The 16,638-nt window shown below is 50.2% G+C and overlaps 1 protein-coding gene across 1 annotated transcript in view; it reads left to right on the top strand.

Moving 5' to 3' along the window:
• The first annotated feature begins 15,476 nt into the window (after positions 1-15,476).
• Positions 15,477-16,638, top strand: part of LOC121269331 (smoothelin-like protein 2) — a 306,421-nt gene continuing 305,259 nt past the window's right edge. The window contains exon 1 of the mRNA XM_041173882.1: positions 15,477-15,587. Coding sequence (XP_041029816.1) covers positions 15,477-15,587 — 111 coding nt within the window. The remainder of the gene's footprint in view (positions 15,588-16,638) is intronic.

Genomic DNA, 16,638 nt, shown 5'->3' on the forward strand with positions numbered 1-16,638 from the left:
CTACCGGGCACTTTCCTGGACGGCAAGACCTTCTGGGCTTTGCTCTGCAGCTGACCCAGGGAGAGGGGTAAGTCCGAGACAAAGAGTGAGGCGAGCGTTCCCCTTTCTGATTCGGCGCGTGGGGCCCCCCAGAATGTGGCCGACCTCTCCCCCAACTTCCTCGGCTCATCCGCTGCGGGAACCCTCGCCCAGGCCTCCGCCCCTCCCACCGGACCCGACGCTCTCCCGGCTGATCTCCCACGTCCTGCCCTCCGCAAGCTCCAACTTGTCCGGAACACAGCTGCCCCCCAACACCCGCCCCCCCCCGCCCCACCCCCTGTGTCCGAGCTCACAGTGAATCCCCTTCACCCCTCACCCCCTGTGCTCGCTGACCCCACACTGACCCGCCCCCCCCCAGTTAAACAACATCTCGATTTTAACATTCACATCCTCGTTTTCAAATCCCTCCTTGGCCTCAACCCTCCCTATCTCTGTAACCTCCTCCAGCCCCTACACCCCTCCCTATCTCTGTAACCTCCTCCAGCACCTACACCCCTCCCTATCTCTGTAACCTCCTCCAGCACCTACACCCCTCCCTATCTCTGTAACCTCCTCCAGCACCTACACCCCTCACTAACTCTGTAACCTCCTCCAGCCCCTACAACCCTCCCTATCTCTGTATCCTCCTCCAGCCCCTACAACACTCCCTATCTCTGTAACCTCCTCCAGCACCTACAACCCTCCCTATCTCTGTAACCTCCTCCAGCAACTATACCCTCCCTATCTCTGTAACCTCCTCCAGCCCCTACAACACTCCCTGTCTCTGTAACCTCCTCCAGCACCTACACCCCTCCCTGTCTCTGTAACCTCCTCCAACACCTACACCCCTCCCTATCTCTGTAACCTCCTCCAGCACCTACAACCCTCCCTATCTCTGTAACCTCCTCCAAAACCTACAACCCTCTCTATCTCTGTATCCTCCTCCAGCCCCTACAACACTCCCTGTCTCTATAACCTCCTCCAACACCTACACCCCTCCCTATCTCTGTAACCTCCTCCAGCCCCTACAACCCTCCCTATCTCTGTAACCTCCTGCAGCCCCTACACCCCTCCATATCTCTGTAATCTCCTCCAGCCCCTACAACCCTCCCTATCTCTGTAACCTCCTCCAGCCCCTACAATCCTCCCTATCTCTGTAACCTCCTCCAGTCCCTACAAACCCCTCTATCTCTGTAACCTCCTACAGCCCCTACAACCCCCGTATCTCTGTAACCTCCTACACCCCTCCCTATCTCTGTAACCTCCTCCAGCCTCTACAACCCTCCCTATCTCTGTAACCTCCTACAACCCTCCCTGTCTCTGTGACCCTCCTACGACCCTCCGAGATCTCTGCGCTCCTCCAGTTCCGGCCACTTGAACATCCCCCGATTCCCATCGCTCCACCATTGGTGGCCGTGCCTTCAGCTGCCTGGGGCCCTGAGCTCTGGAATTCCCTCCCTAAACCTCTCCACCTCCCTCTCTCGCTCTCTCTCTCCTTTAAGATGTTCCTTAAATCCTACCTCTTGGACTCAGCTTTTCGTCACCTGCCCTAATATCTTCTTCCCTAACTCAATGTTATGTTCAGTAATCAGTTTTCTACAGTAACGTGAGCGGCTGCCGGACACTGTCCCTAGGGAGGGTGATCAGCCGGACATCATGGTCCACGTGGGTACCAATGACTTAGGTAGGACAGGGGATGAGGTCCTGAAAGCAGGAAGGAGATTGAAAAGCGTGAATAAAAGCAAAATACTGCGGATGCTGGAAATCCAGAACAAAAATACAAATACCTGGAAAAACTCAGCAGGTCTGGCAGCCTCTGCGGAGAGGGATACAGTTGACGTTTCAAGTCCTTATGACCCTTCATCGGAACGAAGACATACAGAAATGAGATGAAGTTTCAGCTGGTAGAGGGTGGTTGGGTGGGACAGGAGAGGCCCAAGAAGAGACTGCCAAAGATATCATAGACAAAAGGACAAATAGGTGTTGACGGTGGTGATATTAGCTAAAGGATGTGCTAATGGGGACATTAAGGGAAGCAAGCTAGTGGCAGATGGCCCTAGTGGGGTTGGAGTTGTGGGGAAGGGATCGAAATGGGCTAAAGGGTGGTGATGAAACAATGGATCAAAATGAAAAGCGGCACCTCGGGAGCAGCAATCTCGGGATTATTCCCAGTCCCACGTGCTGGTGAGTTAGAGAAATAGGAGAATTGAGCGATCGATCGCGTGGCTGGAAAGCTGGTGAGGGAGGGAGGGCATCAGATTTCTGGGGACCAGCTCTGGGGAAGGTGGGACCTGTCCAAGCCGGACGCCCTACACCCCAGCAGGACTGGGTCAAGTGGGTGGGAGGGTTTAAACTGGATGTGGAGGGGGATGGGAACCCGAGGGCAAATTCAGAGCAGGGAATGGGAGGTGGAGAATTACTGCGTGACTCCGAAAGGCAGAAGCAGCACTGGTTAAAAAGTGCACAGCACAGGAGTTTGGCAGCGTTAAAAGGCATATATGTGTAAATGCGAACAGCGCAGTAAATAAGGCCGATGAGCTGAGGGCGCAGATAGACACGGGGCAACACCATGTCATGGCTCTCATTGGAAACTTGGCCTAAGGAGGGACAAAAAGTGACAGCTCAACGTCGCTGGATACAGAGTTTTCAGGCAGGATAGAGAAGGGGGGTCTAAAAAAAGGCGGGGGTGTAGCATCATTGGTTAAAGAATCAATGACGGCTGTCAGAAGGGATGATCGACTAAGTGAGGCATCATCCGGGTTGAGCTCAGAAATAAACAAAAGGGGCGGCCACCCTGCCAGGAGTGTACTATAGTCCCCCAAATAGCGAGCGGGAGACAGGAGGGCAAATACGTCGGTAAATTTCTGAGGGCCGGTCAGTCCCTCTGCCTTCGGTGGTGGGGAAATTATTGGGAAAGGGTTCTGAGAGGCGGGAGGAGTTGATCAGGGATGATCGGCGCGATTTTGTTCGGGGAAGATCGTGCCTCGTTCACTTCATTGGGTTTTATGAGGAAGTTGGAAGGAGGGTCAATGAGGGTGGCGCAGTGGATGTTGTCTACACGGATTTCAGTAAGGCCTTTGACGAGGCCCCACATGGAAGGCTGGACAGGAAAGTGAGATCCCCGTGGGACACAGGGGAAGATGGCGAGTTGGATCCAGAATTGGCTCAGCGACAGGAAACAAAGGGTAATGGTCGATGGGTCTTTTGTCGAGTGGAAAGATTTGGACTTAAATGTGGGAGGCGTGATTGGGAAATTTGCAGATGACGCAAAAATTGGCCGTGTAGGTAATGGTGACGAGGATAGCTGTCGACTCCAGAACGATATCAATGGTTTTGTTGAGTGGGCGGGCGGAGAAGTGGCAAATAGAATTCAGTCTGGAAAAGCGTGAGGGAATGCATTTGGGGGGAGGGCGAACAAAGAAAGGGAATATATAATAAATGGGAAGTTGTTGAGAGGGGTTGAGGAAGTGAGAGACCTTGGAGTGCTTGTCCACAGGCCCCTGAAGGTGGCAGGGACAAGGTGGTCAAGAGAGCATACGGAATGCTTCCTTTATTGGGCCTGGTGTGGAAGACAAAAGCAAGGGATGTATCGCTGGGGCTGTACAAAACCCTGGCTAGGCCACAGCTGGAATTTTTGGGTACAGTTCTGGTCACCACATCACAGGAAGGACATCTTACTATGGAGAGAGAGAGAGAGGGCAGAGGAGATTTACAAGAATGTCGGCAGGGCTGGAAAATTGCAGCGATGAAGGGAGATGGGATAGGCTGGGGTTGTTTTCCTTAGAACAGAGGAGGTTGAGGGGTACAAAATGATGAGGGGCCTAGATAGGGTAGAAAGGAGAGACCTGTTTCCCCCTAGCTGAGGGGTCACTTACCAGGGGGGGCACAGATTTAGGGTTAGGGTTACAATTTGGTTGTGGGTTGTGGTTAGGGTTGCAGTTCAGGTTGGTGGTTAGTGTTCGGGTTAGGGTTAGTTTGACTAGTTAGAGCTCGGGTTAGAGTTAAGGGTTAGGGCCAAGGTTACTGCATAACTCTGTGGGATTCGATTTCTGAATCTACGCTTGTAGTGACGTTAGGATTAGGGCTGGGGTAAAGGTCACATTAGGGTTAGAATTAGGGATAAGCTCAGTTTTTGGGGTAGGGTTAGAGGTAGCCTTAAATTTTGTGTTGGGGATAAGTTTAGTTTTCGGGTTAGAGGTCGGGCAGGAGGGGGTTAGGGTGAGAGTTAGGGTTTGGGTCTCCTCGCATTAGGGTTCGGGTATATTCTACTCGCATTAGGGTTCGGGTATATTCTATTCGCATTAAGGTTCAGGTCTATTCACATTAGGGTTAGGGTCTATTCACATTAGGGTGAGGGTCTATTCACATTAGGGTTAGGGTCTATTCACATTAGGGTTAGGGTCTATTCATATTAGTGTTAGGTTTAGGGTTAGTGTCTATTCACATTAGTGTTAGGATCTACTCACATTAGGGTTAGGGTCTATTCACATTAGGGTTAGGGTCTATTCGCATTAGGGTTAGGGTTAGGGTCTATTCGCATTAGGGTTAGGGTTAGGGTCTATTCACATTAGGGTTAGGGTCTGTTCGCATTAGGGTTAGGGTTAGGGTCTATTCACATTAGGGTTAGGATCTATTCACATTAGGGTTAGAGTTAGGGTTAGGGTCATTAGGATTAGGGTCTATTTGCATTAGGGTTATGGGTTAGGGTCTACTCGCGTTAGGGTTAGGGTCTACTCGCGTTAGGGTTAGGTTTAGGGTTAGGGTCTACTCGCGTTAGGGTTAGGGTTAGGTTTAGGGTTAGGTTCTACTTGCGTTAGGGTTAGGGTTAGGTTTAAGGTTAGGGTCTACTCAGGTTAGGGTTAGGGTTAGGTTTAGGGTTAGGGTCTACTCGCGTTAGGGTTAGGTTTAGGGTTAGGGTCTACTCGCGTTAGTGTTAGGGTTAGGGTCTATTCACATTAGGGTTAGGGTCTACTCGCGTTAGGGTTTGGATTAGGGTCTATTCACATTAGGGTTAGGATCTATTCGCATTAGGGTTAGGGTTAGGGTTAGAGTTAGTGTTAGGGTCTATTTGCATTTGGGTTAGGGTTAGGGTCATTAGGGTTGGGGTTAGGGTCTATTTACATTAGGGTTACAGGTTAGGGTCTACTCGTATTAGGCTTTAGGTTAGGGTTAGGGTCTATTTGCATTGGGGTTAGGGTCTATTCACATTAGGGTTAGGGTTAGGGTCTACTCGCATTTGGGTTAGGGTCTATTCACATTAGGGTTAGGGTTAGGGTTAGGGTCTACTCGTATTAGGGTTAGGGGTTAGGGTTAGGGTCTACTCAAGTTAGGGTTAGGGTTAGGGTCTACTCGCATTAGGGTTAGGGGTTAGGGTTAGGGTCTATTCACATTAGGGTTAGGGTTAGGGTCTATTCAAATTAGGGTTAGGGTCTATTCACATTAGGGTTAGGGTTAGGGTCTACTCGCATTAGGGTTAGGGTTAGGGTCTATTCACATTAGGGTTAGGGTCTACTCACGTTAGGGTTAGGGTTAGGGTCTATTCACATTAGGGTTAGGATCTATTCGCATTAGGGTTAGGGTTAGAGTTAGTGTTAGGGTCTATTTGCATTAGGGTTAGGGTTAGGGTCATTAGGGTTAGGGTTAGGGTCTATTTGCATTAGGGTTATGGGTTAGGGTCTACTCGCGTTAGGGTTAGGGTCTACTTGCGTTAGGGTTAGGGTTAGTGTTAGGGGTTAGGGTTAGTGTTAGGGTTAGTGTTAGGGTCTACTTTTATTAGGGTTAGGGTCTATTCGCATTAGGCTTTGGATTAGGGTTAGGGTCTATTCGCATTAGGGTTAGGGTCTATTCACATTAGGGTTGGGTTAGGGTCTACTCGCATTAGGGTTAGGGTCTATTCACATTAGGGTTAGGGTTAGGGTCTACTCACATTCGGGTTAGGGTCTATTCACGTTAGGGTTAGGGTTAGGGTTAGGGTCTACTCGCATTCGGGTTAGGGTCTACTCGCATTAGGGTTAGGGGTTAAGGTTAGGCTTAGGGTTAGGGTCTACTCGCATTAGGGTTAGGGGTTAGGTTTAGGGTCTATTCACATTAGGGTTAGGGTTAGGGTCTACTCGCATTAGGGTTAGGGTTAGGGTCTATTCACATTAGGGTTAGGGTTAGGGTTCGGGTTAGGGTTAGGGTCTACTCGCATTAGTGTTAGGGGTTAAGGTTAGGGTTAGGGCTAGGGTCTATTCACATTAGGGTTAGGGTTAGTGTCTACTCGCACTAGGGTTAGAGGTTAGGGTTAGGGTCTACTCGCATTAGGGTTAGGGGTTAGTGTTAGGGTCTACTCGCATTAGGGTTAGGGTTAGGGTTAGGGTCTACTTGCGCTAGGGTTCCGGGTTCGGACACTTCAGTAATCTCAAACCTGAGTTGGAAAAGGCCACCATGAGGAGTAACCACCGAGATTACATCTCTTGCCAGGGGCTCGTGGGTTAGGGTTAGGGTTAGGGTCTGCTCGCATTAGGGTTAGGGGTTAGGGTTAGGGTTAGGATCTACTCGCGTTAGGGTTAGGGGTTCGGACACTTCAGTAATCTCAAACCTGAGTTGGAAAAGGCCACCATGAGGAGTAACCACCGAGATTACATCTCTTACCAGGGGCTTGTGGGCAGTGATGCCTTATTGATGGAGCTGTGCACATTTTGGTGCTGGGTGTATAAATGTAAGGGTTGTTGATCTTGTGAAAGCCCTATTGTGTGTGTGCCCTGCTTCAGCTGAGGGGCTAGAGATATGACACAATGCTGCTCACTCTTCTGTAGCAAGGCTACAATAGGATATGGACTCTCGAACAGACGATTGTCCCTGAGGATGAGAACAAGAGACCTTTCTAGACAAGGCAGGAGGCTCCTAATATACTCTCCACAATCAGGAGCCACAGAGAGACTCTGTGCAATAACAAGTTGCATTTATATAGCGCCTTTAACAAAGCAAAATGTCACAAAACTCTTCACAGAGGCATTTGTCAAACAAGATTTGACCCCGAGTCAGGGCAGGTCGTATTGGGTCAGATTCCCAAAATCTTGATCAAAAAGGGACTTTTTAATGAACATATTAAAGGAGGAGAGAGAAAGGATTGACAGAGAGAGAGAGAGAGGGAGGTGGAGAGGTTTAGGGAGGGAATCCCAGAGCTCAGGGCCCCCCCCGCCAAGGCAGCTGAAGGCATGGCCGCCGATGGTGGAGTGATTAAAATCGGGGGATGGTCAAGAGGCCGGAATTTGGGGAGTGCAGAGATCTCGGAGGGTCGTAGGAGGGTTTCAGAGATAGGGAGGGTCGTAGGAGCTGGGGGAGGTTACAGAGATAGGGAGGGTTGTAGGAGCTGGAGGAGGTTACAGAGATAGGGAGGGTTGTAGGAGCTGGAGGAGGCTACAGAGATAGGGAGGGTTGTAGGGGCTGGAGGAGTTACAGAGAGAGGGAGGGTTGTAGGGGCTGGAGGAGGTTACAGAGACAGGGCGGGGTTGTGGGGACTGGAGGAGGTTACAGAAAGAGGGAGGGTTGTAGGGACTGGAGGAGGTTAAAAAGATAGGGAGGTTTGTAGGGGCAGGAGGAGGTTACAGAGATAGGGAGGGTTGTACCTGCTGAAGGAGGTTACAGAGATAGGGAGAGTTGTAGGGGCTGGAGGAGGTTACAGAGATAGGGTGGGTTGTAGGGGCTGGAGGAGGTTACAGAGATAGGGTGGGTTGTAGGGGCTGGAGGAGGTTGCAGAGATAGGGAGGGTTGTAGGGACTGGAGCAGGATACGGAGATAGGGAGGGTTGTAAGGGCTGGAGGAGGTTACAGAGATAGGGTGGGTTGTAGGGGCTGGAGGAGGTTACAGAGATAGGGAGGGTTGTAGGGGCTGGAGGAGGTTACAGAGATAGGGAAGGTTGTAGGGGCTGGAGAAGGTTACAGAGATAGGGAGAGTTGTAGGGGCTGGAGGAGGTTACAGAGATAGGGAGGGTTGTAGGGGCTGGAAGAGGTTACAGAGATATGGAGGGTTGTAGGGTCTGGAGGAGGTACTGAGATAGGGTGGGTTGTAGGGGCTGGAGGTAGTTACAGAGATAGGGAGGGTTGTAGGGGCTGGAGGAGGTTGCAGAGATAGGGAGGGTTGTAGGGGCTGGAGGAAGTTCCAGAGATAGGGAGGTTTGTAGGGGCAGGAGGAGGTTACAGAAATAGGGAGGGTTGTAGGGGCTGGAGGAGGTTGCAGAGATAGGGAGGGTTGTAGGGGCTGGAGGAAGTTCCAGAGATAGGGAGGGTTGTAGGGGCTGTAGGAGGTTACAGTGATAGGGAGGGTTGTAGGGACTGGAGCAGGTTACCGAGATAGGGAGGGTTGTAGGGGCTGGAGGAGGTACTGAGATAGTGAGGGTTGTAGGGGTTGGAGGAGGTTACAGAGATAGGGAGGGTTGTAGGGGCTGGAGGTGGTTACAGAAATAGGGAGGGTTGTAGGGGCTGGAGGAGGTTACAGAGATAGGGAGCGTTGTAGCGGCTTGAGGAGGTTACAGGGATAGGGAGGGGTGTCGGGGCTGTAGGTAGTTACACAGATAGGGAGGGTTGAAGGGGCTGGAGGAGGTTACAGAGTTAGGGAGGGGTGTAGGGGCTGGAGGAGGTTACGGACGTAGAGAGGGTTGTAGGGGCTGGAGGAGGTTACAGAGATAGGGAGGGTTGTAGGGGCTGGAGGAGGTTACAGAGCTAGGGAGACTTGTAGGGGCTGGAGGAGGTTACAGAGATAGGGAGGGTTGTAGGGGCTGGAGGTGGTTACAGAGATAGGTAGGTTTGTGGGGGCTGAAGGAGGTTACAGAGATAGGGAGGGTTGTAGGGGCTGGAGGAGGTTACAGAGATAGGGAGCGTTGTAGCGGCTGGAGGAGGTTACAGGGATAGGGAGGGGTGTCGGGGCTGTAGGTAGTTACACAGATAGGGAGGGTTGAAGGGGCTGGAGGAGGTTACAGAGTTAGGGAGGGGTGTAGGGGCTGGAGGAGGTTACGGACGTAGAGAGGGTTGTAGGGGCTGGAGGAGGTTACAGAGATAGGGAGGGTTGTAGGGGCTGGAGGAGGTTACAGAGCTAGGGAGACTTGTAGGGGCTGGAGGAGGTTACAGAGATAGGGAGGGTTGTAGGGGCTGGAGGTGGTTACAGAGATAGGTAGGTTTGTGGGGGCTGAAGGAGGTTACAGAGATAGGGAGGGTTGTAGGGGCTGGAGGAGGTTACAGAGATAGGAAGGGTTGTAGGTGCTGGAGGAGGTTACAGAGATAGGGAGTGTTGTAGGAGCTGGAGTCTGAGTGATAGGTTAACCTATGACTAACATCCTTGAGGGGAGGGAGGCGAGGGGAGTGACATTTTACCTCTCGCTGCTGTGAGTCAGGGTGGGGGAAGGGTGTCCTGTGTAACACATGTGTACCTCCTCAAACCAAAATAGCAACAGGAGACTTAAGATACTTGAGGAGCATGTGTTTACACAAAGTAATATTGAGACGCAGAGAGAGAGCGAGAGAGAGATAGCGACAATGACAGAGGGAAATTGATAGGGAGAGAGAAAGCGATAGAGAAAAGCGAAAGAGAGAGAGGGACAGTGACACATGGAACTGATAGGGTGAGAGAAAGTGACAGAGAGAGACAGTGACAGAGAATTGTGCACACACACACACACACACACCCACTCACAGCACATTGGGAGACACACAAACAGAGGGAACCACAGTTAGAGAGTTAGTGGGACAGAGATAGAGACCGAGAGAGAGCACATACTGCGAGGGAGAGACAATGAGACGCAGTGAGAGAGAGTGAAAGACAGAATGACAGAGAGAGAGAGCGAGACAGAGAGAGAAAGCGAGACAGATGGACAGAGAGAGGGACAGAGAGAGAGAGAGAGACAGAGAGAGAGAGACAGGGTCAAAGAGAGAGAGAGGAACTGAGAGAGAGAGAGGAACAGAGGGAGAGAGAGGAACAGAGAGAGAGGAACAGAGAGAGAGAGAGAGAGAGAGGGACGGAAAGAAAGAGAGGAACAGAGGGAGAGAGAGGAACAGAGAGAGAGAGGAACAGAGAGAGAGAGAGAGAGAGAGAGGGACAGAGAGAGAGGGACAGAGAGAGAAAGAGAGGAACAGAGAAAGAGAGAGACAGAGAGAGAGAGAGAGGGGCAGAGAGACGGAGAGAGAGAGGGACAGGGAGAGACAGAGAGAGATAGAGGGACAGGGAGAGACAGAGCGAGAGATAGAGGGACAGAGTGAGAGAGCGAGACAGAGGGACAGAGAGAGAAACAGTAAGAGGCAAAGAAAGAGAGACAGAGTGACAGGGAGAGAGACAGAGAGAGAGACAGAGGGACAGGGAGAGAGACAGAGGGACAGAGAGAGAGAGAGAGAGACAGAGAAAAAGAAATGGAGAGAGGGACACAGGAGACACTCAAGCACGCATAGAGAAACTGGGAGATAGACAGATAAACACAGGAACATTAAGTGTGATGAGAGAAGGGAAGTGACAACAAATAAACAAACAAACACACACACACACACACACATCCATATTTGGTACTGTGTCCATCAGACAGTTCCATGTATGAAAAGAGTGCAGGAGTGGGTCTCGCAGCACACAGTGAGCTAGGGGCAGGGAGCTGAGACACACAGGGATCTAGTGGAGTGACGGAACATCATTTAGCATCGCTGGGAGGGAGGGAGGGAGGAAGAGTGAGCAGGGGGTGGGGGCACTGGCTGAACAGGGTTAGCAGCTGTTCCTCACACACACACACACACACACGAGAGGGCAGCAGTCACTGAGGTAAGGGCGGCAAATCTCTGACTCAAACTGCGAGCTGACTTTCACAGCCTCTTTCTCTCTGCCTGCCTCTCTCTGTCTGTCTGCCTCTGCCTCTCTGTCTCTCCATCTCTCTCTTTCCTTCTGTCCTTCTCGCTCTCTATCTCTCTCCTTCTCTGTCTCGCTCTGTCCCTTTCATTCTCTACCTCTCCTCTCTTTCTCTGTCCCTCTCGACCTCTCTGTCTCTCCTCTCTTTCCCTGTCTCTCTCTCTCTGCTCACCTCGATCTCTATCTCTCTCTCCTTTCTCTGTCTCTCTCATTCTCTCTGTCTGTCCCCCTCGATCTCTATCTCTCTCCTCTCTTTCTCTGTCTCTCTCTGTCCCTCTCGGTTTCTGTCTCTGTCTGTCTCTCACTCTGTACCTCTGTCTCTCTGCTGCCTCTGTCTCTCTATATCGCTCTCTATCTCTGTCTCTCTCCCTTTGTATCTCTGTCTCTGTCTCTCTTTTGTTCCCTGCCTCTCGATTGCGCTCTCCTGTCTCTCTCTCTCTCTCTTTCTGTCTTGCTGTTGCTCACTGTCGCTTGTCTCACAGTAACCCTCTCTCTGTCCCTGTCCTAAGTGCATGTGTCTCTCTGTCTGTCTGTCTATCTGTCTCCCTCTCTGTCTCTCAATATCTGTCTGCCTGAGCACCCTATGTCGCTCTATCTGTTTCTCTATCTTTTTCGATCTGCTCTCTCTCTGATTCTGCCTCTATCTCTGTCTCCCTTGCCCTCTCTCTCTCTCTCTCTCTCTTTCTCTGTCTTTCTCAGTCTCACTGTATCTACCCCTGGCTTTCTTTCTCAGTCACTGTCTGCCTTGTTCTCTCTGTCTCTGACTGTCTGCCTCTCTATCTCTTTCCCTCTCTCCGCTATTTTTAGTGCACTGACTGAGTGATGGGCAGATATTCCTGCGATCTATGTTAGCAGTTGTAGTTGGGAAAAGTGTATCTGTGAGTGCAGAGTGACTCAATCTCCCTAACCCCGGCAGAATGGAATATATCAAGGTTTACTGGGGGAAAGTGGTGATTTATATATAGAATAACAGATACCCTGGAGTGAGTTACAGACTGGAATCTAATCGAGGGGTTCGGGGGGGGTGGGTTTATATATAGAATAACAGATACCCGGGAGTGGGTGACAGACTGGAATCTAATCGAGGGGTTCAGGGTGGTTTATATATAGAATAACAGATACCGGGGAGTGTGTTACAGACTGGAATCTAATCGAGAGGTTTGGGGGGGTTTGTATGTAGAATAACAGATACCCGGGAGTGAGTTACAGACTGGAATCTAATCGAGGGGTTCGGTGCGGTTTATATATAGAATAACAGATACCCGGGAGTGAGTTACAGACTGGAACCTAATCGAGGTGTTCGGGGGGGGTTTATATATAGAATAACAGATATCTGTGAGTGAGTTACAGATTGGAATTTAATCGAGGGTTTCGGGGTGGTTTATATGTAGAATAACAGATACCCAGGAGTGAGTTACAGACTGGAATCTAATCGAAGGGTTTGGGGGGTTTATATATAGAATAACAGATACCCGGGAGTGAGTTACAGACTAGAATCTAATCGAGGGGTTCGGGGTGGTTTATATATAGAATAACAGATAGCCGGGAGTGAATGACAGGCTGGAATCTAATCAAGGGGTTCGGGTGGTTTATATATAGAATAACATATGACCGGGAGTGAGTTACAGACTGGAATCTAATCGAGGGTTTCAGGGTGGTTTATATATAGAATAACAGATGACCGAGAGTGAGTTACAGACTGGAATCTAATCGAGGTGTTCAGCGTGGCTTATATGTAGAATAACAGATACCCGGAAGTGAGTTACAGACTAAAATCTAATCGAGGGGTTCGGGGTGGCTTATATACAGAATAACAGATACCCGGGAGTGAGTTACAGACTGGAATCTAATCGAGGGGTTCGGGGTGGTTTATAAGTAGAATAACAGATACCCGGGAGTGAGTTACAGACTAGAATCTAATCGAGGGGCTCGGGGTGGTTTATAAGTAGAATAACAGATACCCGGGAGTGAGTTACAGACTGGAATCTAATCGAGGGGTTCGGGGTGGTTTATAAGTAGAATAACAGATACCCGGGAGTGAGTTACAGACTAGAATCTAATCAAGGGGTTCAGCGGGGTTTATATATACAATAACAGATACCCGGGAGTGAGTAACAGACTGGAATCTAATCGAGGGGTTCGGAGGGGTGGGGTTTATATATAGAATAACAGATACCCGGGAGTGAATGACAGGCTGGACTCTAATCGAGGGGTTTGGGAGGTTTATATATAGAATAACAGATAACTGGGAGTGAGTTACAGACTGGAATCTAATCGAAGGGTTCGGGGGGTTTATATGTAGAATAACAGATATCTGTGAGTGAGTTACAGATTGGAATTTAATCGAGGGTTTCGGGGTGGTTTATATGTAGAATAACAGATACCCGGGAGTGAGTTACAGACTAGAATCTAATCGAGGGGTTCGGGGGGATTATATGTAGAATCACAGTTATCTGGGAGTGAGTTACAGATTGGAATTTAATCGAGGGGTTCGGGGGGTTTATATATAGAATAACAGATATCTGGGAGTGAGTTACAGACTGGAATCTAATCGAGGGGTTCGGGGGGTTTATATATAGAATAACAGATATCTGGGAGTGAGTTACAGATTGGAATCTAATCGAGGGTTTCGGTGTGGTTTATATATAGAATAATAGATACCCGGGAGTGAGTTACAGTCTGGGCAGACTGGAATCTAACTGAGGGTTTCGGGTGGGCTTATACAGAGAATAACAGATACCCAGGAGTGAGTTACAGACTGGAATCAAATCGAGGGGTTCAGGGTGGTTTATATATAGAATAACAGATACCCGGGAGTGAGTTACAGGCTGGAATCTAATCGAGGGGTTTGGAGTGGTTTATATGTAGAATAACAGATACCCAGGAGTGAGTTACAGACTGGAATCTAATTGAAGTGTTTGGGGGGTTTATATATAGAACAACAGATACCTGGGAGTGAGTTACAGACTGGAATCTAATCGAGGGGTTCGGGGGGTTTATATTTAGAATAACAGATGTCTGGGAGTGAGTTACAGACTGGAATCTAATCGAGGGTTTCGGTGTGGTTTATATATAGAATAATAGATACCCGGGAGTGAGTTACAGTCTGGGCAGACTGGAATCTAATTGAGGGTTTCGGGTGGGTTTATACAGAGAATAACAGATACCCAGGAGTGAGTTACAGACTGGAATCAAATCGAGGGGTTCAGGGTGGTTTATATATAGAATAACAGATACCCGGAAGTGTGTTACAGTCTGGAATCTAATCGAGGGTTTCGGGGGGGGATTTATATTTGGAATAACAAATACCCGGGAGTGAGTTACAGACTGGAATCTAATCGAGGGGTTTGGGGGGTTTATGTATAGAATAACAGATATCTGGGAGTGAGTTACAGATTGGAATTTAATCGAGGGGTTCGGGGGGTTTATATATAGAATAACAGATATCTGTGAGTGAGTTACAGACTGGAATCTAATCGAGGGGTTCAGGGGGGGTTTATATATAGAATAACAGATACCCGGGTGTGAGTTACAGACTGGAATCTAATCGAGGGGTTCAGGGGGGGTTTATATATAGAATAACAGATACCCGGGTGTGAGTTACAGACTGGAATCTAATCGAGGGGTTCGGGGGGGTTTATATATAGAATAACAGATACCCGGGTGTGAGTTACAGACTGGAATCTAATCGAGGGGTTCGGGGGGGTTTATATATAGCATAACAGATACCCGGGAGTGAGTTACAGACTGGAATCTAATCGCGGGGTTCGGGGGGGTTTATATATAGCATAACAGATACCCGGGAGTGAGTTACAGACTGGAATCTAATCGAGGCCTTGGAATGTTTACATATGAAATAAGGAGATGAGAAAAAGGGGCCGGATGTGGCCATTCAGCCCATCGAGCCTGCTCCGCCCTTCAGTGTAATCACGGCCGATCTGTGATCCCCACTTTCCTGCCCATTCCCCGTATGTCCTTAATTCCCTCAGTGTCTAAGAAAATCCATTCCATCACAGTTTGGAATAAACTCAACGACGGAGCATCCGCAGCTCCCTGGGGGGTGAGGGAGGGGGAGAGAGAATTCTAGAGATTCACAACCCTCTGAGTGAAGAAATCCCTTCTCGTCTCTACCCCCTAGAGTAGTCCCTACTCCCCCCACCCCCACCCGCCCACTCCCTTGCAGGTCAGCTTCCTGCGATCTGAGGCCAAGATCGTTCCCCTCGGCTGCAAGATTTTTCCGGATCTCCCTCTTGTCAAACGGGTCCCCGCTTATCCATTCCGCCGGCCAGTGGCCCTCCGCCCTTTTACCTTCTGGCTGACTCTTTGAACCGGCCTGCGTCCCTTGGCCAGCGCTTGGTGTCCTGCCCGCAGCTTAGCAACCCGCCTGGGCACGATGGAACAGCGGGGGTGGGGTTTGGGGAGGCGATTCGGCCCCTTCGGCACCATTCGGCGAAATCACAGAAGGCCTGCGCCCTAGCCGCCAACACCCGACCCTGACGGTGTGACTGTGCATCGCCCCCCTCCGCCACACCCCTGAACCGAGCTGCAAGGCTCAGAACGAAACGGGCGCCAATTTGGGTTTACTTTTCAGGCTGAAGATGAGCGGTGACGCCTCCAAACTCGCTGGAGAGGACTCTGGGACCGCGGCAGAGGGGCCTGAGCCCAGTCGCCAAGGCGATGCAAAGGGAGGCGAGGTCAAGGAGGGAACGGTAAGAGACAGCAAAATGGCGGACAACAGGGTGTCCGGGGAGCGGAGCCTGAAATGGTCCAGGGAAGGGGGCATGGGACTGAGAGATGTTCATCAGTGTGGAGATATCTCCCTGAGAGAGAGAGAGAGGGGACTGAGAGACACCAGTCAGTGTACAGATCTCTCCCTGAGAGAGAGAGGGACTGAGAGACACCAGTCAGTGTACAGATCTCTCCCTGAGAGAGAGAGGGACTGAGAGACACCAGTCAGTGTACAGATATCTCCCTGAGAGAGATAGGGGACTGAGAGAAAGCAACCAGTGTACAGATATCTCCCTGAGGGAGAGAGGGACTGAGAGACACCAGTCAGTGTACAGATATCTCCCTGAGAGAGAGAGGGACTGAGAGATACCAGTCAGTGTACAGATATCTCCCTGAGAGAGGGGACTGAGAGACACCAGTCAGTGTACAGATATCTCCCTGAGAGAGAGAGAGAGGGGACTGAGAGACACCAGTCAGTGTACAGATATCTCACTGAGAGAGAGAGAGACTGAGAAACACCAGTCAGTGTACAGATATCTCCCTGAGAGAGAGAGGGGACTGAGAGACACCAGTCAGTGTACAGATATCTCCCTGAGAGAGAGGGGACTGAGAGACACCAGTCAGTGTACAGATATCTCCCTGAGAGAGAGAGGGGACTGAGAGACACCAGTCAGTGTACAGATATCTCCCTGAGAGAGAGAGGGGACTGAGAGACACCAGTCAGTGTACAGATATCTCCCTGAGAGAGAGGGGACTGAGAGACACCAGTCAGTGTACAGATATCTCCCTGAGAGAGAGGGGACTGAGAGACACCAGTCAGTGTACAGATATCTCCCTGAGAGAGAGAGGGGACTGAGAGACACCAGTCAGTGTACAGATATCTCCCTGAGATAGAGGGGACTGAGAGACACCAGTCAGTGTACAGATATCTCCCTGAGAGAGAGAGGGGACTGAGAGACACCGGTCAGTGTACAGATATCTCCCTGAGAGAGAGAGGGACTGAGAGACACCAGTCAGTGTACAGATATCTCC

This window comes from Carcharodon carcharias, chromosome 24 (genome assembly GCF_017639515.1).
Source record: "Carcharodon carcharias isolate sCarCar2 chromosome 24, sCarCar2.pri, whole genome shotgun sequence".
In the NCBI taxonomy this organism is placed as follows: Eukaryota; Metazoa; Chordata; class Chondrichthyes; order Lamniformes; family Lamnidae; genus Carcharodon; species Carcharodon carcharias.